The following is a 23,928-nucleotide window of genomic DNA, read 5'->3' on the forward strand; positions in this document are numbered from 1 at the left end:
GAGGAAACTTACATTAATTCTGCCTGAAAGAAGAACTGGCACAAAAAAAAAAAAAAAAAAAAAAAAAAAAAAAAACAAAAAAAAAAAAAAAACCAAAAAAAAAAAAAATCACACACACAAAAAAACCTAGCTGGGTTCTTTTGAATTCATAGTGTTGGGGTCTTTTTTCTTAATTTTATGCCACTTGAATAACCTGAAAGCAGATCAAGTAACTGCTCCCCCTGTCTCCCCAGCAATGTTTGCTAACGTAATTGGCAGTAGTTCCTTGAAACCAAAGGAACCCTGAGAGCAAAAGCACTTTTACTTTGCAGCTGGATGTGCACTACAGTTTCTAGAATTCATCGAGACTTACTCACCAACAGGAAAGAGCAAAAGATGTTGTCTAGTGCAGTAACGCTGCAACCAATGCTACTGTAAACCACTAGTACTTTTTCTGGAAATTAAGCTTTTATATCAAGGAAGAATCTGTGGCATGATTAATGAGACAAAGTGTTGCTGAATTCCAGTCACTTCCCAAACCCCAATGAAAACAGTTACTCGACAGCTGGGCTGCAACAGAAATAGGCAGGGCCTGTTGAAAGAAGTTCAAAGAAGCTGTCTGTATAATTTACAGAACACAGAAAGGTTGCATTGTATTATCCTTGTAAAACAGAGATTTCTTTCCCTAGTTGTTTTTCTTTTAATTGCATTAAAAAAGATAAAGTATGAAGAACAAGTACCTATAAGAACAACCCACATCTTCAAACAACTGACAAGAATTATAATTTCTCTTTTTAGAAGGCACCCCCAGTCTTTAGCTATTCACTGCTAGTTGTGTGTCTCAAACCTTCTGGCAGGACAGATTACTGAGACACTCGCCACTCAACGCCAGCTGGCTACACTCCCTTGTTACTTCCCACTGAGCCTGACCAGCTATAACTGGGAATTTACTAATATCAAAAGAACATATCTCTCTAGGCAGAGGTATAATAGGCTGCCCTGCTTTTTCCCTTGCCTTTCTCTTTTTGAACACAGGCACTAGACACTACCAGAAGACCTAGGGCTAAGTCAACTAACCAGAAAGAGGTCATCAGTATGTCTCCTCAGCACCTTCCATGAAGTCTGATGATGTAGTGCCAGCCTACTGCCTTACAGAATAATTTTACCTTCAACAACTTCTGTCAATCATATGCTAGAAGACTGTATTATTAGCACAGAAGGCACGTTCTTGGTATGGCACCCACAGCTCTTTTAATCAACAGGTCTGGAAAATGATGAATTGGCTGTAGCTTAAGCAAAGTAGTAGTACGTTTTGATAATCATGAAGTTGGAAAGAACGATTACAGGGGATCAACCCTATTACATCTGTGACAAGTTAATTTGACCAAACTGGGTTCTATATAGGTACTACACCTCCACAATACCAGGAGCTATTGCTGTTCCTTAAAGACCCTCACCACTGTCAGGTCATCTCTGATGCTCACCCCTTCCCTGTTGCATCATCTGAGCGCAAGATTATTTTAGTAAATTTTGTTTGCAGGGTTTTATTTCCCGACAGCTGTCACAATTATCTGCTGGTTCAATGTCAGTACAAGCCAAAGTATTGATGAGGATCTTTCAGTCACATGGGATCTCATAGCTCTTGTAAACATCTACTCAAACTCTCTGTGTACCTCTAGCTGTTGACTCTGGAGATAAGAGTATCTAGATCCACCTGCAGCCATTTAGTTTATAACCTGCCCTTTAGCATTAGGCCCTTTTCACTATACCATACATCTTTCTAGGCCAAAAAAAAAATTAGCTCAGCTTTCATTTTCTCATTTTATGAAAACATTCACTGTTGTTTTTGTTGTTGCTATCTTAACCTCCTTCTGTCCTCTTCTTTCTTAAGTAGAAGGCTGCTAATCCAAGCCACAGAAATTACTGAATGATAATTCACTCATCTAGCTACTACAGCATGGTTTGTTTGCTTTGCTTCCCTCCTGCCCATCCTCCCTCCCTGCTCTCCTGCTAGCTCCTCAAAGCTGGAGCTCTCTGTTGCTCTCTCATCTCCACAAGGGTTGGAACAGTGGATTTCCCCTCCTGGTTGGTAACTAGGAACTAAGAGATAAACAGGTTGTAAAATTACATTTGTACATTGCTCAGCAAACTAGGATTTTATTTCATATTGGCCCATATACACTTAAAACAAACACAGTTTAGCATTATCTGGAATCAAAGAGCTATAAGAAAACAATGAGGAGTTGCCAGTAATGTCAAGGCAATTAAAATTCACACACTGCTTTACCTTTTCACAAACATTCTTTATGTCTTTCTTAATTAGCAAATAATCAGTTGTGTATCTAGAATACAAGTTTCTTATCTGAAAAGAGCCAGTGATGACACTGCCTGATAAACTATGTGCAATGTACTGCAATAACAATTACTGCACAGAAAAACATTTCTTTCTGAGCACACCTAGAGCATGCCAGTGATTGCTGCATAGGAAAATAGAAAAGAGTATAGGAAGGCATCAGTTCTGTGGATTTTTAAGGATTAATTTCTCAGCGTTAAAGTTATTCAAAATAACACACAAAGCCATTCAAACTCAGAGTATGGCTTCTCAGAGCATGAAGGTGCACGCACAGACACTGCATAAAATGAAACAAAGCTTATTTGTAACTTTCCCATCAAGGGCTTACTCAGTCACAATTAACTACTTACACAGCATATTGTAACGACCTCTGGGGTCTAAAGAGATTTGAGTGGCTGTCCTATTCCCAGGGTATCAAGAACAAGCAGCGGTCATGCTGCAGTAAAACAAACTGCCAGAATGACATTTCTACCTATTTAGTTGTGATTATCTTCTCTCCACTACTAGCACCTCATTACCATCATTCATCAAGTGCTTGCAAACCCCGGGCAAGTGCCATACCAGGTGCTCACTACACAATGCTGAATGAAGCCAATGTAGTGCTGAATGAAGCACTACAGAGCTGAATGAAGCTTAACTAAGATCCGGCTTTATGAAATGCCAGACTGGTCTTCTCTGCTATATTTCTCACTTTTCTTTATTTAAATTACACAGGTAGCATAGCCCACACCATAAATAATAAAAATGGCTACTACAGTAGCTTACGAAGGCCCAAACGTATAGCATATTATCACTTTACTACTGACGGCCAATAGAGAATATGCCTCTCAGAAAGCCAAAGGTTGAGAGTACGACATAAGGTATCAGCAGAATTTTGTCTGCCAGAACCTTGCTGAAACACCCATTATTATCCTATTTGATGGCTTTTGTATTTTGCTCTCTGCTGAAGCGGAAAAAAATTTATATATCCAAGTTCCAAGCCTCTTTTAGATTCTTTAGAACTGCAGTGACCAGCTACTATGGTTTCAGTCACCAACATACACTGCTTTTACAAACAAACAAACACAAACCCACCAAAACAAAACAAACCAACCCCAGGTTTTCTTTGTGTTTGACATCTACTATTTGAGGCAGACACACAAAAGCAAGGAGTACATACTCAACTACTAGCACCTACTGAAATCAAAGGGTTTGGGTAAGTACTCAAGACACTTCAATATTGCAGGTTTTTCTTTTTCAGGCAAAAGGTGAGCAAAGAGAACACCCACTTATGTCACTTTGCTTGTATCTGTATCATAAAAATGCAACCATCTGTACTTCAGTAGGACTGCATTTGTCGTTGCTTTACGTTTTGCAACCAGCCTGCAAATATCTTCAGAAGCATTTTCAAGGATAACTTAAGAGACCTAAGGACTTTCTATTTCCCTTTAAACAAGCAAAAGATGGAAAAAATTTGACACAAGTATAAACATCAACCAAATTTACCACGACAAGGCCTTCCCATTAGAATTTACAACTTGCAAGACGCCACAGACTATAACTTCCTAAGTGCAAGAGCAAACCTAAACCACCTGTAATTAACCGCAAGTAATTGTCACGTAGCGTAACACTCCGCCACCACTGGCCTTCGGTCAGGACGGCGGCGCTTCAAACCCACGACCGCCGCAGCTCGTGGGCCGCCAGCGGAGACCGAAAGCGTCTCTCTATCAGCGGGGAGCGCAGGCGGCCGCAGCGCGGCGTGCGGGGCTGGGCGAGCCCGACGCGCCCGCGGGCACGGAGCGACGCGAACGAGGCGGCTGCCCGCGGAAAGCTCCCACGCCGTGGGCGGCTTCTTCGGGATGTGTGCGCATACACTTACACAAGTAAAAAGTTTGCTGGGTTTTGTTGGTTCTTTTTTAAAGTTACTCTCGGGCTGGAGGCGCTGTTGGTGCCGCTCCCCCCCGCGCTCTCGCCCCCGGGCCGGAGGCAGCGCCTGCCCCGCAGCCCCAGCGGGTGCTGAGCTCCGCTCCGCCACCGTGCCCGGGCTCACCTCGATGAGCCGCTGCAGGGCGGGCCCCTGCAGGCAGGTGTGGTTGGCCAGCAGCTCCCAGTGCTCCCGGAGGAGGTGCTGGGCCGCCTGCACCTCGGCCGGCCGCTCCAGCGCCTGCAGCACGGCGGCGCCCAGCCCTAGATAGCCCACGTATGCCGCCAGCAGCATCAGCACCCCCCAGCGCCGCCGCCGCCGCCGCGCCGCCACCATCGGCTCCGCTGCCGCCGCCGCCCCGGCGCTGAAGCAGCGGCTCGGCCTGGGGCGGGAGCGGGGCCGCCCGCGGGAGGAGGGCAGCGCCGGCCCGGCAGGGCGCCCGGCCCCCTGCACCTCCCCCTGCCTGCCCCTTCCCACCCTCAGCGGCGGGGAGGGGAGCCCAGAGCCGTGCTGGGCAATGAAGATGGTCGTGTCGCTCGTCTTGCGGCAGCCCATCCCACCGTTCTCGTCCTTGTCTTGCGCCGCTCCGCTTCCCACCTGTGTGTCCCAAAGCGCGAGGCTGCCCGGGGCTCCCTGCTCCGCGCCGCTCGTGCCTGAGCAGGAGCCGGCTCCCAGTCGCGTTCGCTCCCCCGACGGATGCTACCCAGTCCCTCTCCCGACAAACAAGTGCTTCCCTCCCCAGCTGGCACTACTTAAAGAGAGCAGTACGCTAGCACTCTGCATAAATCTGCATTCCTCTTTCACTCAGTTGCTAAGCTAATTTAAAAGGCAGCAAACAGGTGTTTGCAATAACAATCCTTTGACAGAAACAAGTGAAAAGGTAGCAGCTTTTTAAGAGTCCTTTTATAATTTGTGATTTTCCTGTGAAAGATTGGACTACTTTCTTCATATAGGCAGTTTCTGAGACCTATTTGATTAATTACTTTCTTGTATAAGACATCATCCAGTGTTCCTTTGTGTTCTCTCACTGGTAGATAAAACAAATCGTTTTGGGTGTATAAGAAAATTGTAATTTGCCTATTTTGTTACATAATATCTCTAAAGGTGAATAAACCCAGTAAGTTTCTGCACAGGATGACTTTATGCACTGTCAGAGGGTAATGTCTTCTCACTCTGCCCTGTGACTATTTTTGCCAGGGGAGTGTAGGTACTATTGCAAGTGAGGCAGCCTCCAAACATGTACTACCCCCCTGGAAATGTTCTGGTAATGTGCTAATTAATAGTTTTCTGAGATGTACTTTAAACTGTCTAGCATAAACACATGATTTCACTGGCAAGATGCAAAAATTAATATCCAAAGGCTAGACCAATTCCACTGTAAAGATATAATCTGGAGCACAGTCTTAGGAAAAAAGAAAACAATGCTGCTTATTGCTCAGTCTTAATTCTGCTTTTTCAGGATATTCATTACTCAGTGATATTTAAAGAAAAAATTAGAATTATATATATATATATAAATTCTCTATAAAAATATACATAAGTAAGAAAAGATGCAAGGATACTAAAAAGTATATATCTACTCATCACATTTAAAATCAGGAAATAGACTCATCTGAGCTACATTTTGGCATTTTAGCTATATTTAAACCCAGACAGTTTATACAAAGCACACTGAATATAACCACGTTGAAACATTATGGACTAAACATATAGAATGTAATGTTTATGCTAAAAATATATAAAACTAACTACAGGTGAGACTTGGGGTTTTTAACTACACGACATGCTGTGAAAACTCAGGATATCAGGCATGTGCTTACTAGACAGAATTTGGGAAGAAAGAGATCAAGTTGCACAACAAATCCATACAGAATCATATAATATTTAAATGGCTTAGAAACGTCACTTGTCTACATTTCCACAGAGACTTGCTCAAGTCTTTGCCAGTGATACTTTGGTGTTGTCTGGAAGAACAGCATGTATATCTGAGGATGAAGAAGGGCTTGTTGAGTAGGCTAAAAGTAAGTGTAAGCCTGGAACGACATTTGCTTCTTGTCCTGCCCTGGACTGCAGGTGGTAGCTGCTCAGGACAAAGTGCTACTTTTCCACAGCACAAATGAACACTGCCTGGGCCATTGCTTCTGCCATAGCCTGCAGAGCCACATTCAGAGGCTGCAAATGTGCTGTTTCCTATGCTTGGAGGGGAGCATGTGTGCTCTCCATTCCGGGCAGAAATATACCATGGGTAAAATGGGTTATTAGACCAAAAGAATCCATTTTGTGTGCTCCTCTGGCTCATAGCAAGTTCTTGTGATTGTGCAGTTCTTCCATGTTACTTTTCGTAGATGGTCAGTTGACACTTGATGACTACATTTTTATTAGAGGAGCACTACCAGAAAGCACTTGGTCTATCCATGCTCAAAACCTGGCAGCCAGTGCTCCCAGTATGTATCTCAAAGTAACTTTTATTATAGATATGCATGACCTTTAGGAGCTTTTCAGAACCTTGAAAAATTGACAAAATAAACAAGAAATTTCTATCGCTTATGTAGCACAGGAGAGGGCATCAGTATTCTTCTCATTTCTCTTCCAGCATGGCCATATGCTTGATTTAAAGGTAGCTTTCTGAATCTTCTGTTGGGCAGCTGGAGAACTGCTGCAGCTACTGTCAGCTTTAGTAAATGCAGCAGTAGCAAAAAATCCAGGAGGTAGTCTTATCATTTGCTGCTACTTTGCAAAATCAGTATCAGAAACAGGAGCAATTTTCTGGACTGCAGTAAAACCAATCCAAACTTTCTACAGTCAGATGTCAAGTAAGGATAATTTTAAGAAACACTTTGTCAGTAAGTGCTTTCTATCGCTGATAAACCTCTTTATCATTCTTTTAATGGCACGCAGCATGGTGTAAAACAGTGGATAGGATCACCTTTAGACTAGTGTATGTGTTGTGGCTGACTGTGGCTTGATAAAGTACAGAAGGCATGGAAAAAGGCAAGGTGAAGAAAATAGGTTAGATATAGAAGTCAGCAGAACTTCAGTTTTGTCTTTTACATAAAGAGGCCAAAGGTGTCATGGTGTTAACCCAAGGCAGTTACAGAGTACAGTGATGGTGATGATGTTAAAAGTGCAAGTGCAAACATTGTGTCTGAAGAACAGAAAATACTGAGACACGGTTTCCCGTGAGATTTGCAAAGACACAAAAAGCCAGACAGAAGAGAGTTGGCTGCTCCCAGTGAAAGTCTACAGAGAAAACCATTGCATAAATTTATGGGAATAGCTGAGGGCATCGAGAAAGATCAGTGTAAAAACTGAGGAGATAAAAATCTGTGAGGTAGGTAGTGGTAAAACATGAGGGAAATCTTGGATGGGATAAGCATTTGAACATTCATTTTAAAATTAGTTGAATAAACCATTACCAGTATTCTCATATGCCAGCATTTCAGATTTGAGTAGCCACACTGCACTATGCAGGAGCCAGCAACTGGCAAAGAAAACATGGACCTTGTCAGGTGTAAGAACAAACATCTGTTGTGACCCTCCTCAGAAGTAAAAAGTATGAAGGAAAGAATTAGTGACCTACACAAGTCTCTACATGTTTTATAGACACATCTCCAAAATGAAATATCAAAGCAGCTGCCAAAAGGCTGACATTTGATGTTCCTATAGTCTGTCAGACATACGCTAGCTTGGGGCTAGTCTGTGTACCCAGCCATATTTAACTCATCTTTTACATTAAAGTTCCACTTACAAATGAGTTCAAAGGGATTAATTGATGGTTACTATGAGATATAAACATACTGAATAAATAGCAGTGAGTATATAATTACAAGCACACCCATGGAACATGTTAGTAATGATTGAGCATGGTACCCAAATGAATGGATAATTGTTTTATCAAGTTTCTGGAGTCTAATAGAAAGTATGACTACAGATCTGCATCTCAGTGACTAGTGCCTTATTAGGTGCTTTTTTGTACTTCTGTTTTTCAGCTCCTTTGAGGGTGGCTACTGCTTCTTTTCACTTACAATAATTGGGATAAATTCAATCTCCCTAATTTTGATGGGTCACACAATGGGCCTGACTGAGGATCAGATTTAACGCAAGAACCTATCATTGGCCTTATTTAGAGGTAAACATACAGCATCAGTGCATAACAGCTCTTCCATGAACCGGCCCTAAGCAAATTCCAGACTCTAATGGTATTTGTGATCTGGCTGGAAATAAAGATGCCTCCTTGCTTTTAGATTTAGTTCAAAGTGCTGTTTTCAAGTGAAAACAGCTGTGAAATGAACTGTGATAACGACCTGCTTTGAGCTGGGAGTTTGCTCTGAGACGAGTTGTAACAGTCTAGGCAGAGCTGGAGAGACACATAATTTCCTCACAATTAAAAGAGAAGCATTCTAGCCCAGAAAATAAAGAAATGCAACAGCATTTTATATGAAAGATGTTCATTTCAGACAATATCAACTGAATCTTAACTGAGTGGATATCATTAAGCAGGCGTTCATAACTGATGATATTCCTCTGTGTTTTTGTTTGTTTCTGGATTGGAAATGAAGAAAGATTTCTGTACCTGACTTTTTCCACTTGAGATTCTTGGTGAAATGACTTCTTATTGAAGCTGGGAGGCAGTCACTCTGGATTTTTTTGAAAATGAGTGACCATAAGAACTGAATCCCACTAGAGAAAGAGAAAGGATAATAATTGATTACTTCAGAGGAAGTTGCCTTAGAATGAGAAGTGTAAAATGAATCCTGGGACAGTTGTGTAACCATGTATTCACCTTCCTTGGGGTTTTAACTGGCTGATGCCTATGCAGGGTGTGGAAATTTCCACATATCTGAAACATTTCCTCTTTAGGAAACAGTCAACAACCTGTGGTTTAGTCCTTTATCCACAGGGGTCACTTAGTATGAGATACAGATGGAAGATGCGGTTTCAAGACTGCTTTCTTTGTACCTTACTCAGCTAGGGATATGGATTCTAGGCTGCTCAGGTTCATCTTCCAATTTGGTGGTGTCTCCTTCTGCCAAGCTTAAGTCAGACTTGTGCCACTTTAGCTGAAGGTATCTTTCCATCAAGTCAGCTCCCACGTTGAAGACCAGAGCCAGCCAGGCCAAGCCAAAAACAATCCATATTGCAGTTAGGCTCCTGTACACGGGGATATAGTGCTTGTTGGGGTTCGTCCCTGAAAAATCCAGGAAAATGTCTGTATTTATCTTGGCAGCTTTGGTTTGCTAAACATACTTATACATAAGTATGTCTGCTAAACATACTTGTACATACTTATACACCCTCTTCACTCTTTGCAAAAGTGTTTGTGTTAATGAGCTTGTGTGATTCATCAGCAGATACATTTTTTTTCATGCCAACCCTCAGATTTAGCTTAGCACAGTTAATATCAAATCCCTGAAGCTGAGACTATGTAATAAAAATAGCTATATCTAATATTAATTAGGGATGCTCAAAGTTAATGGTTCCTAGCCAACAACAAAGGAAAAAAATCTTGGAAATTAAATGTTGAATCCATATTAACCGTATGTTACTCAAGAGGCACACAGGGGATTTCAGATGATTCAGACAGCTACAATTGAGTGAATCAGTGATTGCTTTTTGGAGGGTGATATTACCTCAGTGCCTGGGATTCACAATCACTTGGATAATATGGTAAATGTAGGCATTTTAATTGAATGGTTATGAGGATCTTAATCCCTAGTTTGATATTTCCACAGCATGAACAATCAGTGCAGTTGATACAGTCATGAAACTCCACAGTGCCAGATTCAGCATGGGATTCTTTTTTATCTCCTTTTGGGACATAGTTATGACCTCTAGGAGATGAGAGCTAGTACTTGTGAGTAAGAAACCCTAGTGATTTTAACAAATAAATACATTAGACATAATCTGTTAAGATTATGCATTTTTTAAATAAGTGTGTGGAAAAATAGCCCCTCATGTTTCTACCATGATGTTCTCAATCTAGAGGTCTAAAGACTATGTAATGTCACTGGGTTTGTTTTCTTTCAGCGGCATCCTGTGGTTGTCAGTAATCTTCTCCCCATTTTAAGTACTGATTATTTAATATTTGATATGATTTGTTGTTGGGAATGGTAGGCACTTGCTAAAACGAATCACTGTTAGGAGAGTATGGTTCAAAGACTTAATACTGAAAAAGGAATTTTATTTGTATTCCACCTTTCACTCCTGATAATGTTTGTACCAGCCTGGACACAGCCACTGTTGAATGAGTGTTCAGTGGCACGTGTGAAATGAGTTGGGTGACTCTCAGGTTGGCTGTCAAGAGAAAAATGCTCATATCCTGTAATACATTCGCTCATTGTTACCAGTCTGGCTGAGCTCACTCTTGACCAGATCTATAGTGGGATGGATATCTATACTCCCTGTATTTAGTTTTATATTAGGGTTATGAATTTCAACAAAGCTCAATCCAGTTCATGCTCTTTTTTACCTACTACATAGTCCCCAAATCCAATGGTGCTCAGGGTGATGAAGGTGAAGTAAAAGCCTTCTCCATAGCTCCAGCCTTCCACATAACTGAAGACTAATGGTGGGAACACCAGGAAGAGCAAGGTCCCAGTGGTCAGGAAGATGGCCACTGCCAGTGTTTGAACTACCTGAAAGAGAAGAGGAAGATGGCGCCTAAAGAGCATGGAGCAGTTGTCTTGTCAAAATTGCTGTGTCTGTTTTACTCTTGAATCCCAAACCCACCCCACCTGGGAGTGATGACAGAAAAAGAAGGATAAGCCAATGCTTCCATGTACTGAAGGTTGAGCTCACTGCTTACTCTGCACATAGATATTGTACCTAAGCATGAAAAAAAAAATCTTAAAATTAGGAAAAAGAAGGAGGATTTTTTAAAAGCTTTTTGCAATGAGTTTTCAAGAATGCTCCAGTCATATTTTCAGACTTATTATGACAGCCATTGAAATGAAATACTCATTTTACAATTTCAATTCAAGTAGAGATGCTCTTGTAGTCAACTAGCTCTTGTCTTTGAGGAAGATCACCACGTACTACATAACTCATGAAGCAAAGATGGGCAAGAACAAATTAGAGTTCTTTTCACTATGACTGTTTCCAAAGATTTATAAAGTGACTTGCAAGTTCTCAGCCAAAAATATGTTTGGATGAAATCTAAGTGAAGTCAGTTTCCCTGCTTTCATTTTTAACTTAGAAGTGCTCAGAACAGAACAGGTGTGTGTTAGCACAAAGCAGATCTGTGCCTCTCAGGACAAACATCTGCCTTCAGGGAGATAAGTTACTGTGATATATGTGACTGCAGTAGAGAGGTACAAAGAATGGTCAGTGCATGGGTCCTGAAGGGATTTTAGGACTTTATGACAGATGGTCAGGAACTCATGGGTTTCCAGGGAACACATTCTGGTGAATTTTTGACTAATGATGTATGGGCTGATGCAAACTCATTGTAATTATTTTAAAATGCCCTCAAAGGCAATCAAACCAGAGTATGATTTTCTATTAATGAGCCTATTGTGACTGGAGGAAAAGCCAAACCACTGTTTATAAAGTGGAAGGTCCAGATATCATGTTTTAATTTCTCTCTCTGAATTATCTCACATAAAAAATAATGCTCTGAGCTTGAGAAACATGGCTTGAGATGACTGAGTGACTTTGACAAGTCACTTCTATGTTATGTGTCTTGTCTCTCTAGCTGTGTAATATTTGCCTCATTTGCAGAGGAGTTTGAGAATTACTGATTGACATGATTATAGTTAATATATAATTCAGTTGTTCTCATTTACTTCATTCCAGTACTGTAATAGAGTTTAATTACATAATAAACTTTGTATAAAAATGTATACTGAAATGAACAATTTTACTTTTTAACCTGTCTTTTAAGAACTTTCTTGTATAAACCTGTAATGTTGGGAACAATAAGTCATGAATAACAAAGAACTGATTGTAATTAATTTTCCAGAGCATGACAAAATTCTGTTTATAAGGAGATAAACCAACTTCCTTGAATAAACTTTTCAGAGCAAACAAACAGATTCAGCTCCAAAGGTTTGTCTGATCATAGGAGTTCTGTCAGAAATGTCAACTCAGGAGTGAAAAGGGAAAGAAAAAAGATCATATCCCTGAGCTGCTATCAGAAATCTCAGGAAAGATGGAGCTATACTAGCATGAAAATCCTTCTGGTGGTAGAGCTGCATGTGTTTGGGGAACAGGCAGAGGTTATGCAGCTAAAGAATTTCTTATATAATTTAAGTCTGCATTTGACAGTACCTTTATAGCTTTCCCATTGTCTATAAAGAATGTAGTGACCCAAGAGATTTTATAAATATAAAAGAAAAAACTTATGCCAGAACTCTGAAATGTTTCAACATATCTCACATATCTAATCTCCCTTTTCCCTAACTGAAGGGGTTAATTCACTGAACCTTTTCTCAGAAACATGCACTAACTTTGTAATAAATGACCTTCATGTACTTTCCATTATCAGTGCTTTTCTTATTAAAAAATGTCTGGACTAGTTCAATGACTCACCAATAAGCTGTAAGCAAGGAGGAGTATTTGCATTTTAAGAAAAGAAAGGAAGGAAGTGCTCAGTTGCTGGCACAAACAGGAAAATTAATTCCAGCCAGATCATTAGGCCAATAAAAATAAGTTGCCTTTGCACAGTGTAGAGCTAAACTCTGGACAGATGCTGGCATAGGCTGGAGAACAAGAGCTTGATTTGGCAATGTGTGTACATGCATGTATCCTGCCAAGGTCACCAGGTCTATGGTTTTGCTGAGTAAGGTTTTAAAAAGGCAAATCTAGGGCCCCTCAAGCAAAAGCCTATAGCTTTAAAGCTATCGTAGGTAGATTAAGTGTATCAAGTTTCTGATAGAGAGGACCACGTAACTGCTGTGGTTCACATGAGGAAACCTAAGCTAGCAGCAGCAGATATCTGAGAAAAGAACTTTAACTAGTTTTAAAATAGTGAAATCAAATGGTAAATTGACACTGTACCTGGGCACGTCCTGGCTTTTGCACCCATCTTTCCAGGGTAAGCAGATGAGCATTGAGAGCTTTCCCCAGCTGATTAAGGAAGGCCAGGTTGAGGGGCACTCCAAATAAGGCATAAAACACACAGAAGATCTGCCCTGCCACTGTGCTGGGGGACAGGTTACCATAACCTGGAAAAAAAGAAGAAAACAGCTACATGAAAAGGCTCTACAGGCAAGCTGCAGGCATCATGGAATGTTTGTAAGCTTGAAAGCTCAACTACATTAAGCTTCAGGAACCTGTGGATCTATTATTTTCTGCAATTAAATCTGTCTGCAAATTGCCATTGCTTATGATGAAGCCTTTTGCGTTCATGACTACTAGCTGAAAATGAAACATGAAAAGTATTACTCTTCCAGGTGCTATTGTAACTTTCTATAGGTCTCTGATTTTGTGGGGAGTGCAACTCAGTGCTTCAAAGCAGCCTAAAGATGTGCTGTCCATGTACAAAATGATCTTGCATGTATCAAGTAGGCACTCAGCTTTTTTGGGAATATAAAATACTGTATAGAGAAAAATAACAGGCATAATTGGAAACCAATAGAAAACCATAACCCACAGTAGTTGATTGTCTTGTCTGTCCACTAATTACACATTTCTGGGGGCTTTACAGGACAGTTGGAGGAAACACCAGTTTTTAAGGAAAGAGAGTAGCTCACCTATAGTGGTAACAACAGTTCCTGCAAAAAAGAAGGAGTTGCTGAAGTCCCAGTTACTGGGATTTGTAGAGTTTCCTTCTGGGTTGACCCCTTTTTCCCATGCTTCCATGAGGACCTGAAGCAGAAAAGGTCAGAGGAGCAAAGATGAGGAAGAATGTCAGAAATAGAGATAAGTAAATACTGTTTTCCATCTTGAGCAAGCAGAGTGATAAACAGTGTAGATAACAGGGTAGAGTTGGACTAAAAAGACCTTCTGCTGACATGGCAAAACTTGGAAATAGAGCTGGTCAGGAACTTGAACTCTTGCTACAGGAGAACAGGTCATTAAAGTATGATAGGTTCCCCAGCTAGATGAAATCTAAGGGGAGGGGGTGGATGATTCCCCGAAGTGATCAAACTGGGAAAAAAAATAAAGTTGTGCCATAAAAAAATAAAGTTGTTGCTCTTCTCTCCTTCTGTAATCTAGTAATCTCATTCGAGTTTTTAATTTAGGCATGTGTAATTGTATAGTTGTGTCTGTGGGAAGGGGCATGGGGAACATGCTAATTTCTGTTTCTTCCATGTAAGTACTTGTAAGGATGGATTACTGGTTTTGTCTATGACTTCCATATAATTTTCAGTGAAAACTTCTCCTAATCTGAAAGATTAACTAATAAAATATTCTCTGCTATTCCAGATAGCTCTTACCAGACAAAAACTACTGTATGCCAAAAAATTACTGTTCCTGCATCAAATATCCTGTCAACTGCCTTAATAAAGATTGTGTTCCTTTGCTGTCCCCAAGGATTTTTCTGTGGGAGATTGGTTTCCCTCTGCTCAGTAAGTACTTGTAAGGATGGATTACTGGTTTTGTCTATGACTTCCATATAATTTTCAGTGAAAACTTCTCCTAATCTGAAAGATTAACTAATAAAATATTCTCTGCTATTCCAGATAGCTCTTACCAGACAAAAACTACTGTATGCCAAAAAATTACTGTTCCTGCATCAAATATCCTGTCAACTGCCTTAATAAAGATTGTGTTCCTTTGCTGTCCCCAAGGATTTTTCTGTGGGAGATTGGTTTCCCTCTGCTCAGTGGTTGGGGTTTTAAGAATCCCCTTGTTTGTCACACATCTAATAAAGGCTAAGTCACAGCCTTTGTAATTTTGCAAAATGCCTGAAGGAATTACTTGTTCATCTCTTTAAAAGACTTTGTATGATGCAAGACATGAACAGGAGGCAATAGCAACCCCAGCTTTAGTTGGTTCCAGGAGTATGAGACCAAAGATCTCTTGCTTGATTCAAATGTTAGCTACTCCCAGAAAGATTGCTTTTCTAGTGAACATAACTACTACAAGGTATCTGATTTGGACAGGTTCTGCAATATTAGCTGATCTATACTGGTGGACTGAGTATCCTATGTATAGTAGCTAATTTGATTCCTTCAGCAAAAAATCCTACAGCATTGGTCAAATTTATCAGAGGGCTGCTGGACATCATCATGTATGACCTCATGACTGAAGTGTCAGCAGAGCTTATTTTCAATATGACAAAGAATTTTGCATTATCCATTAAAAGCCTTTTCTTAGAATGGGAAGAATTCAACATGTCAGATTTTCTAGTCACTTATTGCATTTACTGCTTAGAAGAAACACACAGAAGCTACTAAGGTGTGAGTATTTTGAAATATGCATAGATTTAATTTATTCCTGTAAGGAACACTTGACAGTTCTATGCATTTCAATGCACAAGAGTTCACAGGAGTTACATTCACACCATGAGAACCAACACAGAAGAGAAAGGCAACTTTAAATGTTGAACCTTTCAGACACAGTCTGACAAGGCCAGATTTCTTGGTGTAATTGATGCTGTTAAGTACAACCCCATGAAAGAACCCCATGAATGAAATGGCATCCCGGTGCCTAACAAACATGTTCCTGTGGGACAGTTATAATGGCTCCAGGCTCCTTTCATCTACAGCTCAGGTAAGGGTTATTGCATCTGTGAATTGTTGGTGAACATTTGCTGCTGCCTTTGGGAGAGAAGTTGTCAGTATGTAAAAGCAACGTGCTGTAATTTACAGTAAGAATATGAAACCTACATTAAGCTATAGTAGGGTGTGGAAAGAATAAAAACTGCCTGCTGTTTCTGCTCCTGTCCCCCTGCCAATGCACATTGCAGCCAACTGTGGTCATAGACAAGGATTTTGTCCTTTTGGTCTGTATTTGTATCACGTCCTTTGAGACTGAGAAAGTATGGACATGATCAAACACGGACTCCTTATGCAATGCATCTGCTTCTCAGTTATGCTGTCAGACTGGCACAATTTCCTGAGCAAAGTATGCCTACCAGAGATGCATTAGATAAAAGAGTTTGGATTTGCACTTTCCCAAAGCTCCACGCCGCTCATGTTAGGAGCTGCAGCTCAGAACCATCTCTCAGCTAGGCAGTTTTAGCTATGCAGAATCAATGCAGTTTATTGACATGGAATTATAAGAATTTGTTTCATGCACAATAGAGTCAAAAGTTAATGAATTATAAGTGGTAACTCATTATAAGTGATAATAGATATGCAAAAAAAAAATCTGTGTTGAATCTCACATTGCAGGATTTAAGTTTAAAGAATGGGTATTAAGACAAGACATCTTATACTTGGTAGCTGAATAGACTGAGTCTGGGGGCTGTGTCTCACTGCAGTCTAACTACTGTGAATTTTCAGACTGGAATTTGTGACATGAGGAGCAGGCTTCCTTAACCATATAGTTAAAAGATGCAGAGACACAACTGCTCCCCTGCATTAGAGATTTAATATGGGAAGACTAGTGTTCTCTAATATTAATAAGAGTTAGACAAATTTGTTAACAGGTCTTAGAAGCAACATATGGGTGAGAGAGTACCTGCACTTACATATACCTTGTACGCTGAAGCTTGGTGCATTGTAGATGATTTGGTGCCCTCAGCCGGTTTTGTCTGGAACAGCTTACAAGTGAAATTGTGTTTAATTCAGCAGAGACACAGCAGCAAAATGCAATTCTCTGAGTGGCACAGCCGTGGACCTAAGAAAAGTCCACTGGAGTCAGAGAGAGAAGAATTTGGACACGTGTGACCTCCCCTAATGTTTTGAGGGTAGTGAAGATTTAAATTAATCTTTCAATCCCATAAAGTATCACAGTTAGGTTTAGAATGAGAATCAGGGTTTTTACCTCTGCAATCACTATTGGAGAGATAAGAGAAGGATAGGTAATATCACCAAGTCATGAAGGTGAAAAAAATAGACATGTTTTTAGGCATGAAAGTTCTTGAAAGCTCTAATCATTTTCTTGCCAATGTCCAAGGTTCCACAAGTATTAGTAGTCAGAACAATGGCTTTGTAGATGTAGAGGTTCAGGCACCTTTTCCACCATTTCTGTTCTGGACTTCACTGTTCGCTTAAATCCATATACGAAGTCTGGGCTTTTTTTTTTATCAAAATCATATACCTTCGTAGAAGTCCTCTGACTTGGGCAGTACAAATTGTTTTGAGTTTTTATCTGTTTTAATGACATGTTAGAAAGAGTTCAAACTGTTCAGGCACCCAGCTTTGCAACTGGGTATGTTTTGAGCACAAAGAAACTCAAGGATTCAAGGATTCAAAGTTCAAGGACTTCTGTCCAGTTCTCACACTGCTATTACGAGAATATATCTATAATACCAGGAAAGGTCTAGTAATTTATCTCCAGCCAGTTTTGAGGAAAAGATTAAAATGTAATTGAAGTCATTAACTGACAACCCATATTGAACAAAAGCCCTTTATCTCTTCTTGTAGGTGATAGATAACGGAGTTTGTGATGGTTGACTTTATCTTTTCTTTAGGCCTGAAGTGCAGGACCACCTGCAAAGGTAGTAGACAATTTCAGAGAATCACAAGGTTGGAAGAGACCTCCAAGATCGAGTCCATGCCCTAACACTTCAACTAGACCATGGCACTGAGTGCCACATCCAGTCTTTTTTTTAAACACATCCAGAAATGGTGACTCCACCACCTCCCCAGGTAAACTATTCCAATACTTCATCACCCTTTCTGTAAAAAACTTTTTACTAATATCCAACCTATGTTTCCCTTGGTGCAGCTTAAGACTGTGTCCTCTGGTTCTGTCAGTTGTTGCCTGTTTACATTGTTGTTTTTAGTACGAAAGGGCAGAATTTGCACAGGTTTGGACTGGAGAATCTTGGAAGGGCAACCTACTTCTTTAGGTTTGATTCTTGTTTTTTGTTCCCATTCATAATTCCCAGTAATATTTAATGAGGGAGATGAGAACCATGAAGTTGAAATTATTGCAGTGTAGCACAAGTGCATCACTAGATGCACTTATATTTTGGGAATTCATGACTGTGGAAAGAAACTAGTTCCATAGATCAAGATAAAGAAGTATATGAATGGGCTTGAGTTATTTATAAAGTTAGATATTTAATATCATGGACAGCTGATGGGTTTATATCATGCTAGGCTACTTGGCCCTGATAGTATAATTTCTTCTAATGAAAATAATGCTTGAGCCAAAATAATGGGAACCCTTTCCTCTTACCTGTACAAACTGTTCCAGGGCTTGTCTGTCCAAGCACGTGTAATTCTGCAGGAACTTGAGCTTTTCCAGCTGGAACTGGTCCCGAAAATGTGTTTCTGCCTGCTTCTCCAGCAGCTGGAACACCATAGCACCCAGGAGGAGGTAAAAGAGGTACCCCAGTACCAGCAGTGGAGTCCAGCTGATCTGCCGGCTGTGCACGGTGAGGAAGGGCATGCTGCTGATCTGCCCTTGCCAGTCCCTGCTCAGTACTTCATAGGTTACTGTTCCAAGATGTGACCTACCCAAAACGCCAGGAATCACACACCCATGTTACCAGCTACTGTCCTGGAGAGTTTTTCAGTAAAACAGCAGGGTATCAGGGCTTACAAAATGAGACTATCAGAGAAATTTTATCCCTCCACATCTGTTCTCTACCCAAAATAAAGGGTGAACATTTATAGCTTAATAAGACTGTGAATCATATGGTCTTTCTTCTATTAGCTTTTATCCAAAGATATCAATAAAATGAATAAAGCCCTCTGAGGTTGGTATTGGTTTCCAGGGAAGCTGAATCAAAACCGTGGCTATATGACTTACCCCAGGTCATATGAATATAGAGCCACATATAGACTCTTAAAGTCTCGACAAGTAAAGCCTTATTCTAAACACTAGACTTCTGTACAACAAAATGCTTTAAACTCTCTAATTACAGCAGACTCCCTGGAAGAAAGAAAAGTATGGAGCTGAATAAATGGAAAAGTCAACAGCTGCTGTCTGTACCATACAAACATTGCTGGCACCAGTAAAACCAGCATGGTGAAGCTTATAAACATCCTGAATTCAACTTGGTCACACAGAAGAACCTCTTTCTTTTCTAGTCCTAGTAAGATCAGTCCCCTCACTGCCTGGCCTACTGCTCCTGAACCCTGTCAGATGACTCCACCCTTTAGTCCCTCGAGCTAGCGAATAAACCACTCATACCTACTGCCTTCAGTCTCTGCATTGCCCTTTTAATCCAAACACTTAAGGGGAAGGAGGGCTTAAGGTTAATCATTAGCTAAAAAGGTATCAGAGTTTCACTCATGGGAGCCTTAATAATTATTATGCACTGGAAATGAGCTGGGCTTGCATTTTTTCTGTAGGAAGAGCTTTATGGCAAGTGTCATCTGTGTCACACTGCTTCTGAAAGAAAACAAACACACACACACACATGCACACAAAGATGGCCAGGTGGCTAGGGCTGCAATTTTGTTATCATACTCCCTTACAGTTAAAATGTTCTGGATATAGATATCCCTAATTTTCTTAGCATTTAGATGGTTTTACTCCTATCTTCAAACAGGAGGTAGTGCTCACAGAAAAAAGACTGAAAAAATTATTTCATTCATATCTGTATCTGGGAAAATCCCTGGATTTGCCATTTGTACTGTTCTCATAACCTGGGGCCAGCAATCATCCAGAGGAGGATGACTGACCAGCAGCAGCAGGACAGTTATCACTCTGAAAAGTGAAAACTATTGTGGATAATTCCCAGGAGACCATCCTGGTCTTTGTCTGGGACTGCTCTATCAGTGTGAGTAGGGGAACAGAAAGATTTGAACAGGGAAGTGCAATGTGTAAGGACTCAGAAACTTGGTGGTCTGGTATTTCTTTTCAGATGAAAAAGTGAAACATTTGGGAGATGGAAGTTGTAGTAGCAGCGCTATTACTGAGCACTGCAACAACATTATGAAGCAAACTGATCTGAATCAGCTGAGACATCCAGCTTATTACCACAGATAGAAGGTCTTCTCTTGTTCTGTGCTAAGGATGACATTTACTTACACAGTATCTAACAAGAACATCACTCTTGTGTCTGACTTCCATAACTAAAAGGTACAGCTTTTTATTCTGTTCCCAGTGCAATGATATGGGGTAGACAAGCCTGGGGTATTGCACTAGCAGGGCTGTCTCTGGTGGGAGATCCAGGTGGTCGTTGTGTTGCTGTTGATAGGATCTATGACTACCAGAGAATGCCAGCCTACTGGTTTTCTGGAATGGATGCAAACCATGGAAGAGTGCACAGCTGTGCTGGGACAAATTTTCTCAGTTGAAGTACACTTCACAATTAAGGGTATGGAACTATAAGATACAAATGAACAAATACAGCACATAATCAGATTTTTTGTTACCTTCTGTTCTTTCAGTTCATATCAACAAAGCATGCCAGCTGACTAAGTTGGCAGCATAAATTATGCATTAGAAAATATGTCCACTCAGACTTACTTTTAGGATCTCAATTTTCTAAGGTTTTGCAAACTGAGTCACTAACATCATCAAAGTGTGCTTATTTCTATAATAAGCCGGTATTTCCTACTGGTTTGGTTCTTTCCCCCTCTAGTGTCAGGCTGCAATGTAGGAACCAAACAAAGACAGAATCTGTGCAGCAGCCCAGAAATGATACCTTGCCACAGGAAAAAAAGAAAGCCCAATATATACATTTGGAAGCAAACTGAAGATTTATGGTTTTTGTGTGAATTCTGAATCTGGAAGTTCAGCATGGCTCACCACACTGGAAATTAAATTTGGCTTCCAGGTAAAAAGACATCATATACAGTATGCTGAAATAACAATACTAGCAAATCGCTTTTCATGACAGGATGACAAAGCACACTCTCTGGTCTTAACTTCTCTTGTTGCTTTTCTGTCACCAGATGACACAAGGAAAAACGATGCACCACAGCTTTGGTCACGATGAAGAGACTAATTTATTTTCTCTGACTCCAATCTTTTATAGTTCTCAAAAGGTGCCAGTGGATTGGAGGGTGAACGTGCCACCTCTCCAACGACACTGGACAAACTACCTGTACATCAAATTTCTCTGCCTCTATGAAAGAATGCAAAACAATAGGTTGTTTACAGAAAATTGTGTGGGAAAGTTCTCTACAAGAATGTAAACTCAGAAGGCTTTAGAAAACTCTTGAAAATCAGGGTGACACTTTTCTAATGCTTTTCTGATTAAAAAATAAACAAAACCTGAGTTCACAAATTTTAGGAATAAAAAATGTGGAATGCAAGAACTTTTTAACAGTAGCTGAACATGGAAGTAGACTGTTCTTCCAAGCTCCTGCTTTTCCAGTCCTCCCTGCCCATGTAGAATGTAAGAGTGTATCTGGTCTCAAAACTAGGGAATGACTTCTCACAAAACATATTTTGAATGGGCATGATCTCCTTGATTATTCCTTCACTTGTCTTTCTTCCTCAGTGTGACTGACCCAATAGGATCCAGCTTTTCCTATAGAAAATCTGAGCCATTCTGGAAAGGACAGATACCAAAATGACATCCTGGTTTACAATATACATAATAATCACTTTTCATGTATTGCTTGGAGCAAATCAAAGGATTCAGTGTTCTCGAAATGCTTTACCTCTTGTTCTTACAGCCCCTAACAAATCTTGAACGTGGATAGATGTGAAATAAAAGATAGGCCAAAGAAATAAGTGACATGGTTTGCTCACTTTCTTCACTGGTTTTCAAAAGCCAGAAAAAAATTCCACTGTGATCAGAAGTATAATTTACATTAACACAAATAAGCTGTTTCTAAATTAAGTAATAAAATAAGTTGAAAGATATCTTGACTGATCCTGTTATTATCAAGCTTCTGATGGAGAATGATTTTTGGACTAGTTTTTCTGGTAGAAATGTCTCTGTACAGAACTAGGTGACAAAGTGGAGGCAAAGATCCAGGGATTCATGCCTTCACATGCTAAGCATTTCATCCAGAACAGTTTCTACAAGGAAATACTGAATTATTTTAATTAGTTTTGCTCCTTGAATAACTTTTAAACTCTGCACTGCAGAGAAGAATTAAGGAAATTATTTTAGAACCATTGAATTTCTTCAGACATGCCAATTTACTTTGTCTTACAGACGGAGTTTCAAAGCAAACATTGCAGAAAGTGAAAATATTAAGAAAAAAAATTAGACGAAGGTTGTTTAACATTGATTAAAGCAACAAAAAAAGTGATTCATATGAAATAAAATAAAACCAGTGCTTTGATTGTTGTGGTTATTAAAAATTCACATTGAAAAGACAAACACATTCTATACAGAGCTACCAAATATGCTGTATGTAACAAGGCATTTCTTGGCATCCATATTCACCAGCTGCATATTTGCAGCAACATTTATAAGATCTTGAGATTTTATTATGTTGAAGTGCTCTCAGTTTATACTAATGACATAAAATATTTGTATCCCATGATTGATTAAACCAGGTAAGAATATATTACATTATATGCTTATGCTGTTACACATGTGAACCTCATTACTCCTCTTCAAAGCTTCTTTCTTTAAAAAACACAGGAGTGACAGAGGGAGATTGAGTTAGGGCATTCTATCTTCCAAGAACAAGAAACTCAACATAAGGTTATGCATTTTCTTTTTGGAGCTCTCTGGAAAGCAGCAGTAGCCAGGAGGTTGTGAAATGCCCAAGCCACTAGCTCATGGGTTAGCTCATGGGTTTCACTAATGCAGGTCCAGACTGTGTACAGGTAACCCTTGGCCTTTATTGTATAATCTGGGTCATATCCTGACCCTCCCAGAAGCTACAGTGCTGTAACACAGCAGAGGACATGCATCTTCTTCTGAAATTAACCATATAGAAGATTAGAAATGTGTTGAAATAAAAGATGAGATGATCTACAATGCCTGGCATCAATTAATCCCAGAAATATCTGTATGCAATCTAGCACTCTAGAGCTACTTCTTCAAGAAATCCCCACCAAAAAAAAAAGAAAAAAAAAAGGAAAAAAAAGGAAAAAATATTGTTTCTTCAATGTAGTAAATGCTTGGGATATTTGAAATTAATCTTGAAGTTATATGAAGAGAGATTATTAAAAGAAGGAATTTTGCTTGTCTGTGGCCAACAAAAATTTCTTGAAGTAATAAATGCTTTCAGAAAGACCCAGAGGCTTTGAGAAGAGATCCAGAAGCCCTTCAGTACCCAAGAGAAGGCCATCAAAAGCTGAAGCCAGGCTTTTGACATTGTGGTTTGTGAGAGGAAGAGAGATAATGACAAAAAGAAAAGTTCAGGCTGGACATAAAGGAAAAACTTTTTGTCACAATGACAGTCAAACATTAGAATGAATTGCTTAGAAAGGTTATGTGGTCTCCCTTCTTGGAGGTTTTCAAGACCACATTGAACAAAGCCCTCAGCAGCTTGGTTTGATCTTGTAGCTCATGCTTTTTTGAGGAAGAGGTGGGATTAAAGACATGCTGAGATAATTTCCAACCTGAATTTTCCTGTGAACCCAAGACACAATTTTTGAAGAGAGGAGCGTTTTTTTTTTAAAAAGAGAATGCTTTATGTCTTAAGACTATTATTTTCTAAATGAGCAATCTTTTCTTTCCACATGACCTTATGAAAATTTTCAAAAGATGCAAGAAAGACTTTCTATTTATTTGTATGGTTTTGTATATTAATACGGTTTTCTA

At 40.0% G+C, this 23,928-nt stretch overlaps 3 protein-coding genes across 4 annotated transcripts in view; all 3 read right to left on the reverse strand.

Annotated features, from left to right (window-relative positions):
• The window catches only part of KCNK17 (potassium two pore domain channel subfamily K member 17), a 26,174-nt gene extending 21,603 nt beyond the window's left edge, over positions 1–4,571 (reverse strand). The window contains exon 1 of the mRNA XM_053938740.1: positions 4,362–4,571. Coding sequence (XP_053794715.1) covers positions 4,362–4,571 — 210 coding nt within the window. The remainder of the gene's footprint in view (positions 1–4,361) is intronic.
• Positions 1–18,686, reverse strand: part of LOC128785890 (potassium channel subfamily K member 16-like) — a 24,881-nt gene extending 6,195 nt beyond the window's left edge. Inside the window, exons 1-6 of the mRNA XM_053938741.1 lie at positions 18,474–18,686; positions 13,928–14,042; positions 13,233–13,399; positions 10,705–10,870; positions 9,195–9,423; positions 8,809–8,915 (exon numbers count right to left, since the gene is read on the reverse strand). Of these exons, the coding sequence (XP_053794716.1) occupies positions 9,200–9,423; positions 10,705–10,870; positions 13,233–13,399; positions 13,928–14,042; positions 18,474–18,686 (885 nt within the window). The 3' untranslated portion in view covers positions 8,809–8,915; positions 9,195–9,199. The remainder of the gene's footprint in view (positions 1–8,808; positions 8,916–9,194; positions 9,424–10,704; positions 10,871–13,232; positions 13,400–13,927; positions 14,043–18,473) is intronic.
• Positions 18,687–20,317: 1,631 nt separating this feature from the next.
• Positions 20,318–23,928, reverse strand: part of KIF6 (kinesin family member 6) — a 159,957-nt gene continuing 156,346 nt past the window's right edge. For both annotated transcript variants that reach the window (XR_008430083.1, XR_008430082.1), the window contains exon 23: positions 20,318–20,573. The gene's annotated coding sequence lies outside the window, so the exon portion shown is untranslated. The remainder of the gene's footprint in view (positions 20,574–23,928) is intronic.

This window comes from Vidua chalybeata, chromosome 3 (genome assembly GCF_026979565.1).
Source record: "Vidua chalybeata isolate OUT-0048 chromosome 3, bVidCha1 merged haplotype, whole genome shotgun sequence".
Taxonomy (NCBI): Eukaryota; Metazoa; Chordata; class Aves; order Passeriformes; family Viduidae; genus Vidua; species Vidua chalybeata.